Below are 16,220 nucleotides of genomic sequence, written 5' to 3' on the forward strand. Positions count from 1 at the left end.
CATGCCCAGTGTTATGAAAGCAGAGCCTACGTAGTTACATGGGCAACATTATATCATGTATACAGCTGATAATACATTGGCTCATAGAGAGCATGTGCTGATGAATATTGATAGCATACACAATTCATATTTTACAATGTTACTATTATAGCTCTATATACATAAGAAAATTGAATATACTGTTGTTACAATGCCACCTATTTTTCCCTAGACACCTAAACTGCATGTAAAGCCAAAACTTTCTTTCATGAAAGTTAGAACCCCTGTCGTTTTTTTTTTGCTATATCCTCAAAGGACAGATTCTCTCTATTTGTACTGGAGATCATTTCACAATGACAAAAAATGATTGGAAATCCAAATTTTACAGCTGTAGGAAGAGAGGGGATACTTCCCAATAGAGACACTTGTTCCACTGACTACTATTCAGTATTTTGGAGAGATTTCCTTTCACTCCTGTTGTGCCTCCAGGGCAGGAAGTGAGGGGAATCCTTACTAACGGGACACAACAAGAAAAAAAACTAAGGTTTTAACTATTGCCCACTTTAAAGTGGCCCTGTAACTACAAGGTAAAAACTAAAATAAGACCAACCAGTGAGGTTGGCCATACATGGATCAGGTTTTTTTTTTTTTTCCTCGATAAGCCAGTGAGCTAATTAAAAAGAACCAAACTGATCCCTCCGTTCACACATGGAGGAATCCTCCCCACTATGCTATTGTATTCTGACAGTGGGGACTCCTCTGGTGTAAGAAAACACTAATCAGTGCTGCAGAGCGGATTGAAGAAAAACGTGTCAACCAGACAATTCGAGAGAAGTGGATCATTAGGTCAATTTCTCTATAAACGGAATGGCCGTAGATGGATGGTAATTTGGCTGATCCCTGCTGAACAATCGGCCAAATTTGAATCCATCTATGGCCAGTTTAAAAGAATATACTGTTTACTACCACCTTTCCAACAGTCTGTGGGGTTGATTTACTAAAGGCAAATAGACTGTACACTTTGCAAAGTGCAGTTGCACTCTGCAAGTGCAGTTGATCCAGAGATTTGTAAATGAGGTAAAGCTTCACTTTGCAAAGACTACCAAATCAGGTGTTAGGAAAATAAAAGATAATGCATTTTTGCCTGCACATGATTAGATGTTAGAAGTCAGCAGAGCTTCTGCTCATTTACTAAGCTCTGGAGCAACTGCACTTGCAGAGAGAGTGGAGAGAGTGCACAGTCTATTTGCCTTGAATAAATCAACCCCAGTATGTTAAACACCCCTGCTGCTTGCTGTGGTTTCTCCCACAAGCTTGTATTTCCTGTAGTAATGTAGGAGTCAACAGCAGAAACCACAGCGCCAGGCAGGGGGATCACTATTCAACAAACCCAGAAGTTAAATACTTGCAGTGGCCAGTCATTACCAATGTAGCAGAGTTTTGCCACAGGGGTCCCTAGAAAAGTAAGTATACAGATCTTTTACAATCTAGGCTTACTTTAGTTTTGAGCCAAAAGTCACTCGCTAATGAATAGCAGGTGAGTCGGCGCTGCACTGGCCAAACAGTCACATAAGTCCACTGAAGACTATTGCAGGGGGATGGTAACCTTGATAGGAGAAAGGACACATACATTTACCAGCAGCTCCTTGATGGGTATTGGGATCCCGTCAAAGGCATGCAACATATAGAAGAGGGCGCCAGATCAGTATGAGCAAAATAAAAAGTTTAATTCATTAAGTATCAATTACATGTAAACAAGCTGTAAACTGCACACAGGGACAGTATAATTGCTTAGATGAAAGTAGTGGTCCCGATGGACTGGAGAGCAGTTACAGGCACAGACCATGAATCACTGTGGGGAGAGCCGGCGGCCTCCGGGGTTCTGACACACACCACTGCAACTGAGTGCACAAGCAGACAGATTGAGAGAAGAGGCGGGCCGTAACGCGTTTCTGAGGCCCTGCCTCCTTTATCAGTTGTGTACATGTATATGATACTTAATAAATTACACTTTTTATCTTGCTTATACTGATCTGGCGCCCTCTTCTATTTGTTGCTTACTTTAGTTTTGACCCTCTAGTGATAAGGTCACTTCAACCGAACCCAAATAATAAAAAAGTTTCTTTACACACACTTTACACTAAATGCATGTTCAACGGCCATATTGCTATAAATTAGTTGGGCTAACCAAACACTTAGGTCAGTCCTCGCCAACAGGCTTCTAAACATCTAATAGGTATGCCAGTAGGGGACAACGAATTCTGTTACTTGTGGTTATCTGTGGCTGCAAGTAAAACAAAACCACTGTATACCATAACTTACTAAAACAGGACATTGCTGCTTTAAACCTTTAACAACTGCACCATCACTCTCACAAAAACAAGTTGGGATATTCAAAGAAAAAAAAAAAATATATATATATAAGATGACAGGCATGCCACGATGGATTTAATCAAACTGAGACATGGACTGGGTCTGTTAAAGCATCACCTCTTAGCCGTGATATTCATTTTAGAATCAAAACAATAATGGTCCGGGACAGCTAGAGAGGGCAGTTTGGAAAAGTCTCTCCCACTTTTTACTACAGCAGTCCCAACAGTTTAAGGCCTAAGAGGACAGGCTGGCTTGCAAAGGATTCTGGGATATCACAAATTAAGTAGGAGCAAAAAGAATCTAAAATTACAATATTAAAAAACAGAGAACAAAATAATAGAAAAAATAAATAAATAAAAAGGGACAATGTGCAAAGAAAATTCAAAGGCTCAGCTGCTATAAAAGCTAATCGAAAAGCAAATATGGAAACAAATGGATAATGTTAAAATAAAAACATGGGGTTAAAATAAAAAAGGGGTTAAAGCACGCATACACAAAGAAAATTACGACCATTTATCCCATAACCCTTTGCTTAGGACCCTGGTCTTGTTTTAATGCACATGCATTCTTAAGCATAACAGAACAACCACACAGGCATGGATCAATAGAAAAGTAGCAATTGTATGCCAAAATAAGACGTATAACTGGTACTCAGGGTTTTAAAAAGGGAAAGGAAACAAGAAAAGCCACTTACAGGGACCAGCTTCCAGTACCAGCGGGAGGGGCACTGGAGAGAAAGAGAAAAATATGGCAGGGTGGAGTAACGAAGAGAAATGTACAGGACACCAGAGATAGATGGGGTAGTAGAAGGAGAACAAAGTCAGCCTACGCTCGGTGATGGCAGCCATTTTGGATCATGCATAAATTGTGTCTCAGACACACACAAGCAGCATTTTTATAACAAAAATGGTTTTGGGCCTACAGAATGACTGCCTTCAAACCGTGTGTAGGTTATACATATAACTGAAACCATGACTAGAAAAAATCAGGAAGAGCATCTGTAAAAACTGGTGTACAGGGTACTATAACCAATACAAATTAACTGTATTCTTTTTATCATTCCCACTATAAACAGGGCAGAGATGGATACATTGGACTAAACTATTTCCTGTACACCCGTTCTCATGAATAGCACACCCTAATGGGTAAAATAGGTAGGGGAAATATGGGGGTAGGTAAGAAAGGGCAAGAAAAGCTACTGAAAAATGGGATTTAGAGCAACAGAAAAAATCAAAATGATACCAAGACAAATGACTCAGGAAAGGAAAATATATACAGCAGGGGTGTTCAACTTTAAACAAAATGGACACCCCTGCTACCAGATCAGTTGCATTTGGTGTGGACATTTTTTATTATTAGAAATATTTGGTGCATTGTATGCAGTGCCAACACTTTTTGTTAGCACACCCTACAACAAACTGTTGCGATGCTCGCTGAAGCTATTTGCATCAACATGATTCATTATAAGAGTGGATGTGATAATATCAGGGCTATGAACAGGGCCCAGCTTAACGCCTAAGTTTAGACAAAGAAAATAATTCAGCACATTAAAAGGGACCATACTTACAATTAATGCAAAGTGTCCATTATGCTGCTGGCTGTGGATTTAGTTGAAATCTTCAGCCCTCTGGGTTCCCCCTACCCCCCAATAGTTCTCTTCTGGTACTGCCCCCCCCTCCCTCCATAGGGGATGGGTGATATATGGACTTATCAAGCGAGCCCACTTTGCCCACCCTTTTTGCTCCCTTACTACATTCCTAGAAGCTGTACTATAGCTTCCACCAATGAAAAGCACTCTATGGATAGAGGAAGGCAAATTAATGAAAGGTCCACCTCCTCCATTCATGGATCGTTTTTCAATCATGAAAGTTATAGTGCAGCTTCAATGAATAGAGGACATGGTGAAAAGGCAGTCATAGTTGGCACTCTTGAGGACTGCATATGACAGGTCCTTCAGCTTGTATTAACCTCCAATAGAACCGGAAGATTACCGCGGTGGAGGTATGGGGGGGATTGGAGGACTGAAGATTTCATCCAATTCGCATTTCAACACTTAGCATTGATTGTGCTAGTTTTAAAAAGGAAGCTCTCCCACAAAAGTTTCTTTACCCTTTTGTCCCCACACCCCTAAGTAGATCAAGACCACCCTGCCCCTTTCAAAAGCTCTATACTTGCCTAGATCTTGCTCCAAGGCCCACAAAATTGTAAACATCTCTCTATCGGCTTCTTCATCCGACATCTGGGTCTACATTGTTTAATCCCATAAGCTCTATAGGGAAGGCAGATGTGTAGAAGTTGATCCCTCCACCAACTCCATAGAAATCTAAGAGGCCATATTGCAGTCTTACTAAATGGCGGAGCTGCTAGCACTGGCTGTAATCGGGAGGCACCACAGCGATGGACAGAGGGCGGGAGCTGACCCAGGTAACTGACTGCTAGAACCGCCATGCATCCTAGTAGCCAATCAGCTAACAGTGGCAGCTCCCGCCCTATATCCATCGCTGTGCTGCCCTTCCGACGTCAGGGCTAAACCTTCTGGGCCTCCCACCTTCCACCCTGTGTAAGGTAGGACAGGGAAGAGGGCTCTGTCACTGCTATGAAGGACCGGGGAAGCAGTGGGTGTTGTGAAGGGAGTCTGGAAACTGTAATGTGATAGGGGGATAATGATATAAAAAAAAGGGGGGGGTGAAGACAGGAATGTGAAGGGAGTGATACGAAGGGGGTTCTACAAAGGGGATGAGGACAGGAATGTAACGGGGGGCTGAGAACTGCAGTGTGAAGGGGGAAGTTCTATAAAGGGGGCAAGGGCAGGAATGTGAAGGGGGCTGAAGATTGCAATGTGAAGGGGGTTAATATAAAGAGAGTGAGGACAGAAATGTGAAGGGGGGATAAGGATTGCAATGTAAATTTGGGGTTCTATAAAGAGGGTGCAGACAGGAATGTGAAGGGGGATGATATGAAGGGGGACTGCAAACTGCAATTTGAAATGGGGGGGGGGGGAATATAAAAGGGTGGCTGAGGACAAGAATGTGAAGAGTATCTGAGGACTGTAATGTGAAGAATGGGATGATGTGCATGGAGGAGAATGAAAACACGGACGTAATAACAGGATTGTGAAGTGAAGGGTCTCAGGATAGGTTCACATCATTGCATACTGTGCTCTGTGTGCAGACTGCCCATTTATTTAAGTGTGCAGAAGTCCTTGACCCTTTTATAAATTGTGTCGTACCAAGCTGCATGGTACTGTGGCACCATTCGGTGTGGCACTGGCAAAAACACGCTAGTTTTACCAATGCAAGGAGGTGCCATTAGGAAACATTTGATTCGGACCTCTGCTGGAAGAAAATTTTACGGATTGGACCTTTGTGAATTTTATATGAATACCCCAATCTGTCCACCAGCCCCATAAAAGTATATGGGGCCATGTACGTGGTCAGAAATGTTAGATCATGTAAGCAAAACTGTGAGCCTCAGACTGATATTTTGTTAAATATAAGGGTTTGGTGGGGGGGGGGCGTCTACACCTACTAAAGAGGGTGGTAGCAAAAGGGCAAGCAAATATTGTGGTAATGTCTTCTTACTCCTTAAAGAAGGATGTTCATCAAACTTTTTTTTAAAGCCTCTCCTGTAACCCAGGGTACAAAGTGCGTGTAACACATTGTACAATTTTTCTAGGCAGTCTGTCTGCTGAGTTAGAATGAGCGCATACACCCTTTTATTGTTTGTGTACTGTAGAAAACCCCCAATGATTCTAAGAAAGGATGGGCAGTGACATCACAATCTCCACCTTGTCCAATCAGCAAACGCCTTGTATTTATTAAAGAAATACTAGGCAGCAGTGCAGAGCGAGTGACCCCTGTGGTCAGTGTACAAAGGGGAAGCCTCTCGGCACAGGAGCCAGAAAATTGCTGCTATAACTGTATAGTAGCGCTAACTACTACAGTGATTGTTAGCTTCCCCAGCGGTTGCTTTGGCTAGGAGATAGGCCTCCTTACTTTGGTCCAAGCTAAACCAATGTAGGAATGCAGTACAGCTTATACATGGAGCTTAGCTTTAAGAGTTACATTTATGAGTCAAGCTTAAATTAAAGGATACCCATCAAGAGAGAAATATGGAGGCTACCACCACCATCACCACCACTGATCTTTCCATCGGAGACTGATACAGTGCCTTGCAAAAGTAATCGGCCCCCTTCGAACTTTTCGACCTTTTGCCACATTTCAGGCTTCAAACATAAAGATATAAAACTGTAAATTTTTGTGAAGAATCAACAAGTGGGACACAAAATACAATAACAAATAAAAAACTGAAAAATTGGGCGTGCAAAATCATTCAGCCCCCTTACTTTCAGTGCAGCAAACTCTCTCCAGAAGTTCAGTGAGGATCTCTGAATGATCTAATGTTGACCTAAATGACTAATGATGATAAATAGAATCCACCTGTGTGTAATCAAGTCTCCGTATAAATGCACCTGCACTGTGATAGTCTCAGAGGTCCGTTTTAAAGCGCAGAGAGCATCATGAAGAACAAGGAACACACCAGGCAGGTCCGAGATACTGTTGTGGAGAAGTTTAAAGCCGGATTTGGATACAAAAAGATTTCCCAAGCTTTAAACATCCCAAGGAGCACTGTGCAAGCGATAATATTGAAAAGGAAGGAGTATCAGACCACTGCAAATCTACAAAGACCTGGCCGTCCCTCTAAACTTTCAGTTCATACAAGGAGAAGACTGATCAGAGATGCAGCCAAGAGGCCCATGATCATTCTGGATGAACTGCAGAGATCTACAGCTGAGGTGGGAGACTCTGTCCATAGGACAACAATCAGTTGTATACTGCACAAATCTGGCCTTTATGAAAGAGTGGCAAGAAGAAAGCCATTTCTTAAAGATATCCATAAAAAGTGTCGTTTAAAGTTTGCCACAAGTCACCTGGGAGACACACCAAACATGTGGAAGAAGGTGCTCTGGTCAGATGAGACCAAAATGCAAAATGTTATGTTTGGCGTAAAAGCAACACAGCTCATCACCCTGAACACACCATCCCCACTGTCAAACATGGTGGTGGCAGCATCATGGTTTGGGCCGTTTTTCTTCAGCAGGGACAGGGAAGATGGTTAAAATTGATGGGAAGATGGATGGAGCCAAATACAGGACCATTCTGGAAGAAAACCTGATGGAGCCTGCAAAAGACCTGAGACTGGGACGGAGATTTGTCTTCCAACAAGACAATGATCCAAAACATAAAGCAAAATCTACAATGGAATGGTTCACAAATAAACATATCAAGGTGTTAGAATGGCCAAGTCAAAGTCCAGACCTGAAGCCAATCGAGAATCTGTGGAAAGAACTGAAAACTGCTGTTCACAAACGCTCTCCATCCAACCTCACTGAGCTCGAGCTGTTTTGCAAAGAGGAATTGGCAAACATTTCAGTCTTTCGATGTGCAAAACTGATAGAGACATACCCCAAGCGACTTACAGCTGTAATCGCAGCAAAAGGTGGCGCTATAAAGTATGAACTTAATAATTTTGCACGCCCAATTTTTCATTTTTTTATTTGTTAAAGTTTGAAATATCCAATAAATTTCGTTCCACTTCATGATTGTGTCCCACGTGTTGTTGATTCTTCACAAAAAATTACAGTTTTATATCTTTATGTTTGAAGCCTGAAATGTGGCAAAAGGTCGAAAAGTTCAAGGGGGCCGAATACTTTTGCAAGGCACTGTAAATATCAGGATTAGCTACCATGCTAATCCTTTGGCTTCAGTGATCAAGGAGTTGCTGACCTAGAACAAGTATGCACAAGTTCTGACTTTGCTTGCTGCATATATATTCCAGGTCCAAGTTAAAGCAAGAAAATTTACTTTTTCAAAAAGAGGACAGATATCAGAAGTCAGAAAGCATTCAGCTGGGAATGATGAGATCGCTTAGCACGCTAGAGGTAGGTGAAAAGGAAAGGAAACGTTCAAAGATGCTTTATTTTTTTATTTTTAACACTTTAAGGGTTAGATTTAGGTTTTGGGTTGAACTTAGAGAAAAGTTTAGATCAAGGATAAGTAAATTAGATCTAGTGTTTTGAGCGTGGTAATCTAATGACTAGCATTGTAAGGGCCTATTAAGACCTTGAGGTCCTAGTGTATCTTGTATTCTCATGCGTTAACATGTGTTGCAATAAAGGCTAAGTTAAATTTTTGGGAAAAAATAATAAATGCAAATATTTTTGCAAGAAAAAATGTGCATTTATTATTTCTTATCGCAGGAGCCTGCAAAGCTCCTGCAGACAGGCCCTACTGCTTTCAGCCTGTACCTCTGTATAGGCTGCCACTTTAAAATCTGCCGGGCTTGTGAATGAACTGCGAGAACGCTGATAAGCGCCCTCGCAGTTCATTCAGAACTACAAGCCGTCTGCTGCGGTAGAGATGGGATTTCTGTGCGCGAATGACGAGTCTGTGCGATCAGAGTTTTCAAAATGTGACAGCCCACCCACTGTTATGGGAAGGGAGTTATGTTGATCAGGGGGTGAGGCGGACATGCACTGGAGCAGGTTACACGTGACCCCAAAATATGGGTGTAACATGCTCCAGGTGAACTTATCCTTTAAGAGAGCTCATTCAAATGAATGGGCTGGCAATGCACCATAACATAAAAAATAAATAAATAAAATAAAAACAGACATGCACCTTTTTTGTCAAGGGTATTGCTGCGTGTATTACAATACACAGTCATCCATTACCATGCATTGTGGTGCACTGCAACTCATGCATTGCTGCTGCAAAGTTTTAGTGTGTTGAGGTGCCATTTAAGGACCATAATGTTCTAACGCACGTAACCGCACTAGAAGGTGTAAATGCGCCCCAAATACAGTATGCACAAAATATCGCATACAGTAAAAACATTAGCGCCAAATGCATATTGGGGACAGATTTACTTCCATAAGAGTGACTAGTGCCAACATTTTTTTTCATAAATTTCACTAATTTTAAGATAATAAAAAAAAAAAAAAAACAGGCCATCCCTCTACGGGCCCTTTATACAGTAACACTGAGGCTCCCTGCCTTCAGACTTCTCCCAACTGGCAGGACCACTTCTCACCTGCAGTACTGATCAATGTGAAAATTGCTTTCACTGCTCATCCATAGTAAGTCACATAGAGAAGCACGGAAACACCACCATACACAGATGAATGGACTTGGTCCATCGGGCAAATATTGGAGCAGTGTGGAATTTAATAATAATAGTTAAAAGACCAACTCTTGCCCTTTTTTTTGAGTGAAGGTTTAAAAATTGTGTTGGGTGTTTATTTCTGTCTATAACCCCACTGGAATGTGATACCATTACAAGAAAAGAGGGATACAGCTGTCACCCGGATAGAGAGGCATGGGGAACAAATAAAAACATTGTCAGAGATCTGAACCCTTCCATACTCAAATATGCATTGATGGAACGTTGGATTCCATATTAGACAGAAATTAGGAGAAAAAATAAATTTTAAAGGCAGGACTTGTCAACTGGGATATTCCAAAGGATCCCAGAAATAATCTATGGGGCATATGAAGGATGCGAGCTTCACAAAGCTTAAAGGGCAAATTCACCTTTTCACAGAAAATGAAAAGGGGAACCAACTCTAAATATCCTGGTCACCCCTCCTGACCTGCTGCACATAGCGACAGTGATGCCAGTGTAATGATCGTTCACCGCAATGCACAGATCTGGAGTGCCTATCTATCTAAATGCTCGCAATGGCAAGTGCCCATTGGTCAGCGCAACCATGTGACAGCACTGACCAATGAAAAGCACCTCTTACTTTTGGGACACCTTACTGGAAGAGAAAGCCTCAAGTGCGCTTCTCATTGGTATAATTACATATCGAACAAAATAAAAGAAAATTCCCTGCTCAACTTTCCGACCAGCCTGCAACCAACCAAATTGTTCTTTGTAACAGTAGGCCTTAAAAACAGGGGTTTAGCTTGCATGCATTTGAAAATACAAGTATTACACAATGGTCGCTTGCCATTACGAGTATTATGATGGATACTCACTCCAGGGCTGTGTATTGAAGTGTGTGGTTTGCTACGTTGGCAGCACTGGTCATCACTGCCCCTATGGGCAGCGGGGTGGCCAGGATATTTGTTGCTCATTCACCTTTCAATTTTTTGTGAAAAGTTAAACTTAGCCTTTATGTCCTGTAAGAATTTAAATTTTTTTATGATGACGTGCTAATCAATACGTTCTACTAACTATCCAATGCATTCCAGGTGATTAAAATTCACCCTTCATCAGTGCCTTAATGCTGGTAGTAAATTCATGTGTGTACTGAACAATTGAAAACTGATACAGATAACATGGGATCTGGGATGCCAACTGAAAAAAAAAAGGGTTCTGAGCCCCTGTAACATATTAGATTATTGATTACGTCACAAAATATAAAACATTCTTACATGACAACCAAACTTTGTGGTGCCATCATCCTTTTATTGCTTTATTGTCCTCATAGAATGTGAGGGGAAATCTTCCCAATTGGGGTACTGACAGCAATGAAAGTGTTTCCGCACTCTATCTAAACAAACAAACCAAACATTTAAAAGCTAGGCTTTTATGAAGAATTCCAGGTATGGTATATTTTTACATAGTCACATCCAGCTTGGACCAATGTAACTGTGTATATACCATGCCTGGCCAATGTTCCGGAAAGTGGAAATCACTGAAGTAGACGCTGCAACTCCAGTGATCTCCACTTGCTTCCGGGTCCCATGCTGAGCGGCCGATGTTCTGCCGAAAACTCCAACTCGCCAAAATTTTCAACCACCTCACTTCCGGTGACTCTCCAGCAGCAGTAATTGCAGATTTCCACGACTTGGCTGCTTTCACAGAACACCGGCAGTGATTACACTATAGTACACGAGAAGTTGGCTGTTTTGAACACTGAGTAAGGAGGAAAAAAGTTGTCGCTGCCTTGAAGGCAGCCATGTTGTTGGTTATTAGCAGGCAGACAAACAATGTCCACTCATTATCGCATGTACCGTAGTTTATACGCTGCCGGTGTTCGAAATCCCCAATTATTGCTGCTGGAGAGTCACGTGGTTGGAGCTTTAGGCAAGTTGGAGTTTTCGGTAGAAAACTGGACTAATGCAATGTAAATACAAGAAATCGCCAGCATAGGTGACATTCAGAGCATGCTTTGTGTTTTCTTATGGAATGCAAAGCATTCTCTGATTGGAAAGGTGGAGAGGCTTCCAAATTGCAAACTGTCAGTCACCGCTCCCTGCTCTGCCTCCTCCTGGCTCACTGGAATGCTGGGTTGCGAAGGGGGCGGGAGCTGCCGTCTCAGGCTCTTAGCAGCTCGCTGAGTGGCTAAGCTGGGTGCCGGTCCAGGCATGTGGGCGGATCCCGACTCCATGGTCGTGATCTTGCTCGAGCTTGAACTGTCTCTGTGACATCAGCAGACAGAGGACTTCAGCCCCGTCTGCTGAAAAAGGGTCACAGGAGTGCAAAACGAACCGCACTCCTGTGATCCACAGGAGGAGTACAGCAAAACGAGCTTGATGGAGAGGCTGGAAAGTAACAAAGATCAGTGCACAGAGAGTAACGGGGATATGTGCACAGATCTAGAGAACAACAGAAACATTACATGGAGTCTGGAGTACAAGGTAGCAAAGGTGGGAACAAAAGGAGGATGGAGGGGGGGAAAAAAAAAAGAGGAATCTGAGAAAACAGAGTTGAGAGACAGACCAGCAGACAGGAAGGGGTAATCGAAGCGTATTCTATAATACATACTGTCCACTGAGTCAGATATCTACAGAACCGGAAAAATGACACAAATTAGCTTTATGACGTAGTTTGGTGATAGGGAAAGGGGGTGACTAACGACTGAGATTGTACAGGATACAGGGCAGATTGCTGTATGAACATTTAGAGCATATAGAAAGTAGCCACCAGATACATGGCGTAACATACAGATTTACACCTCCAGGGTACAGGTAGACACAGATAGGACGTTTAGGATCATTCACACACACAAATATGGTAAGTAGCCTCGTGTTTCTTACCCCGGCCTGGTTTGATCCCTCTGGGGCAGATAGCTGTTTCCGTCCTTGTTCCCTCTCTGCTTCCTCCAACAGTTGGCGGTTTATCTGAAAGAAATACACATAAGTAGATATATATGTATAGGGATAGATATACTGTACATAATTTTTGATGTATTGTAAGGTTTCTTGACCCAGCTGGATATTGCTTTTCTTGTCAGCGAACTTGTCTCCTGAAACAGGTGCAAGCGTTCCACTGACACTTTACAATTGAAAGAATCAGGTCCAGGTTTCAAGAATATGTCCCAAAGTTCACTTTTGTTACACAACCACTGGTAATAATTATAAGTGTTGAGAATTTCTTTCACACGATGAAGCAATAAGCAGAAATGTCAACTGCCAAGCAACAGCCAGCTGAGAGGCAGCAGAGATCGCCCATCATACAAATTTAAGGAGGAGAGGAAATTAGTGCAACCGTAAGCTTGGAACTGGTCAAGGGACTATCTGCAACTAATCCAAAGGACAACTTCACTGTTAGGCTATGTTCACATTGATGTGCTGCGGTTTGGGCACAATGTTATTGTATGCATGCTTTACACAAAGTTCTAGCCTTGTTCCCATTGACTTTTATTAGAAAGCGCATCAAAGATGCAGCATGCAGAACTTGGGTGAGTTCTCATGAAAACGCGAAGTCTAATAGAATTCAATGGGAGCGCACCTAAATAAAAAAATGCATATAATCGCACTGTGACCAAACCACAGCGCACCAATGGGAACCCGGCTTTAGGTTTTTCTCACATAAGCGGTACTTACCACCCTCTGAAAAGAGATCCAGTGAATCACTTTCAAGAGGGTGGTAGATAAGGCACATAATAAAAATGGGAAGGTTTTATTTAAAAAATGTTGTAAGCTTGTTGAGGAGGATAAGAGGAACACAGGAAGGCAAAATAGATGCAGTTTAGATAGCTTCAAGAGAATAGGAGGAAACAAATGACCTACCTTATCAACCCAAGCAAGCAGCTTACTCTCCACTGCAGCCAGGCCGGGCTCTTCACTGCCAGGTAGGGTCTCTGCGCAGTGGCTTGAGTACACAATCATCAGAGAGTCAATGACAGCAAGATGGGCACTCTGGAGAAACAAAAGCAGCAAAATATATTTGTAATTTTTCAGTACAGCCAATATCCACTATGCAGTCCCTTACTATCTTTCATTTATACAATTTTGCCCCAATAATGCCTTGCTCCATACCCCCTAGATCCCATCATGTTGTATTGTGTATATCTACCAGTAAGTTCTCCATCCCCTGCAACTGGCTCCTGTGATCCCCAGAAGACTTCCCACCCATCCTTCAACCACTCTGAAACTGGCAGGACTATATATTAATGGTCTATGGCACCATTAGTAGGATTAGCTCACCCATATCCTTAGTAGAACCCTAATTTATACACACTTCTTTCTCTGCCAACTCAAGTAATAATAAAAAAAATATTCCACCCTAGGAAACCCAATGTGCTGGTCACATGACCAGTGCCATCGTACAGGCCACATGTTTCCTGACAAAGAAAGGGACCAATGAACAAGCAGAGCCATTGCCTGTCCAAATCTGCCTAAACATTTCTGATAAGCCATAGCACTGGTCATGTGATCCACAGTGTCAATAATTCTAGCGATTACTACAGACAGGTCTATTTTTATTTCCTAATCTATATGAGTTTAACAGCAGAATTATCTCAACTGATTGGTTCCATGCTGTGGACTGCTTGCTCTAATTACAGCAGATTGTGGGTAGGGGTGTGGCAAAGGTGTTTACTGCGATATCAGTCTCCATTGTGTGTAATGTCTAGATCAGCCTCTCACAACCTATTTAAGGCCCCTTTCACACGGGCTTTCTGATCCGGTCCACCTGTCAGTTTTTCAAGCGGACCGGATCGGTGGGCTCCATGCAGCCCTATGGAGCAGCCGATGTCAGTGGAGACATGCTACCCAATCCGATCCTGTCCGTGAAATCCGGACAGATGCAAACCCTATTTTCCATCCATCTGGAGGATCGGATCGGATAAGATAAGATGAAAATGGACAGGCGGTCCGTTATCATCCGATCACCCATAGAGGAGAGCAGGGATCTGACAGTTCCATCTCTGCAAAGAAAGCAGAGACGGAGCTGTCATCTACCTGCTCAGCGGGGATCGGCAGATCGATTCCCGCTGAGCAAAACGGAGTCCGTCGGGCGCATCGCCCGTGTGAAAGGGGCCAGAAACCCTTGAATTAACTTTCCAGTCTCAGGGAACCCCTATTAACCACTTCAGCTCTGGAAGATTTTACCCCCTTCGTGACCAGGCCATTTTTGGCTATGCAGCACTGCGCTACTTTAACTGACAATGGCTCGGTCATGCAATGCTGTACCCACATGAAATTTAGATCATTTATTTTCACATAGAGCTTTCTTTTGGTGGTATTTGACTACCTCTGGGGTTTTTCATTTTGTATTATATAAATGGAAAAAGACCGACAATTTTGAAAAAAAAAAAAATCATTGGCCAAAACTGTATTCTGATACATGGCTTTGGTAAATATAAATGTATATTTAGCAAGGAATGAACAAACAACGGGATCCCCTGTCACTGAACAAAGTTCTGTGTTGTTTACATGTGGGGAGGCTCAGTGCTGATCACCGGGTGCCAGCGCTCAATCATGGGCCAGGACCCGGTGATCGGCATGTGATAAATCACAGCACAACCAGGCAGGGGGCCCCTACCTGGAAATGCAGAATTCCAGATTATATATATATATATATATATATATATATATATATATATATATATATATATATATATACACACACACACACACACATACACACACACGCACACACACACATATATATATATACACACACATATACATACACACATACACACACACACACACACACACACACACACACACACACACACACGTGATTCTGCGCATCTGGCCCACACTGCAGCAGTAAAACAACAGTGCGCGGTCAGCGTGTTAATGGGTATTATATCTACAGCTCATGGTACATTAGTGTGATGGTCACTGGGAAGAATTCGCTTTACATTTGTGGTCACTGGATAGAATTCTGCACAAACAGATAGCTAAAAAAATGATTGGTGTCAGAGGTTAGGGGTAAGAGAGGTAGAAATTGCTCATTGCTCAGGGAACTCCTAGCAATGTTTGGAGGAACCCTAGGATTCAATGGAGCCAAGGTTGGGAAAGGCTGGTCTACATGGAGGCAAGCCATTGGAGTATCAAAAAAAAAAAAAAAAATTAATTACATCACAGAAGTCTTTTATTACCCTAAATCCCAAGTGAACTTTCAGTTTAAGATAGATACACACCTTGTGCATGTCAGGAACATATGCACAATTGCATGCTTTTCCAACACACAGAAACACACTGCCCTTTAGCAGACACCTGGCAGTACCCATATTGGTAATGGCACCCCATGCATCTGCTAATGTGCATGTTTTTAGCTCAAGCCACACCACATAGTGCTGCAGCACCATATAGTTCAGTGCAGTGCATTTTTAGAATGGAGTCAGGGGTTTATTTTCCCCGTTTCTCTCACATAGGGCAGCCCACTGAAAATAATGGGGTGCGCTATGTCGCACCTGTATAGTGTGAGGCCTTAAAGTGGTTTTAAAGTCACAAATCACAAATCCTGGAATCCCCTCGGTTACAAAAAGATATATACTGTGCAGTATCTGTGTTTTTTAAAAATTATGCCGCAAAATACCTTATTTCGGAGCACTGCTGTATGCTCACGTGACGACCTGGCGCTCAGCTTCCCCGATCTGAGGACTACAGTGGGAGAGGCTG

At 42.5% G+C, this 16,220-nt stretch overlaps 1 protein-coding gene across 1 annotated transcript in view; it reads right to left on the minus strand.

Annotated features, from left to right (window-relative positions):
• CAMSAP3 (calmodulin regulated spectrin associated protein family member 3) overlaps positions 1-16,220 on the minus strand; it is a 174,216-nt gene that overhangs the window by 54,404 nt on the left and 103,592 nt on the right. Inside the window, exons 3-5 of the mRNA XM_082253167.1 lie at positions 13,374-13,502; positions 12,399-12,482; positions 3,047-3,079 (exon numbers count right to left, since the gene is read on the minus strand). Of these exons, the coding sequence (XP_082109293.1) occupies positions 3,047-3,079; positions 12,399-12,482; positions 13,374-13,502 (246 nt within the window). The remainder of the gene's footprint in view (positions 1-3,046; positions 3,080-12,398; positions 12,483-13,373; positions 13,503-16,220) is intronic.

This window comes from Pelophylax lessonae (genome assembly GCF_965119305.1).
Source record: "Pelophylax lessonae genome assembly, chromosome: 4".
NCBI lineage: Eukaryota > Metazoa > Chordata > Amphibia > Anura > Ranidae > Pelophylax > Pelophylax lessonae.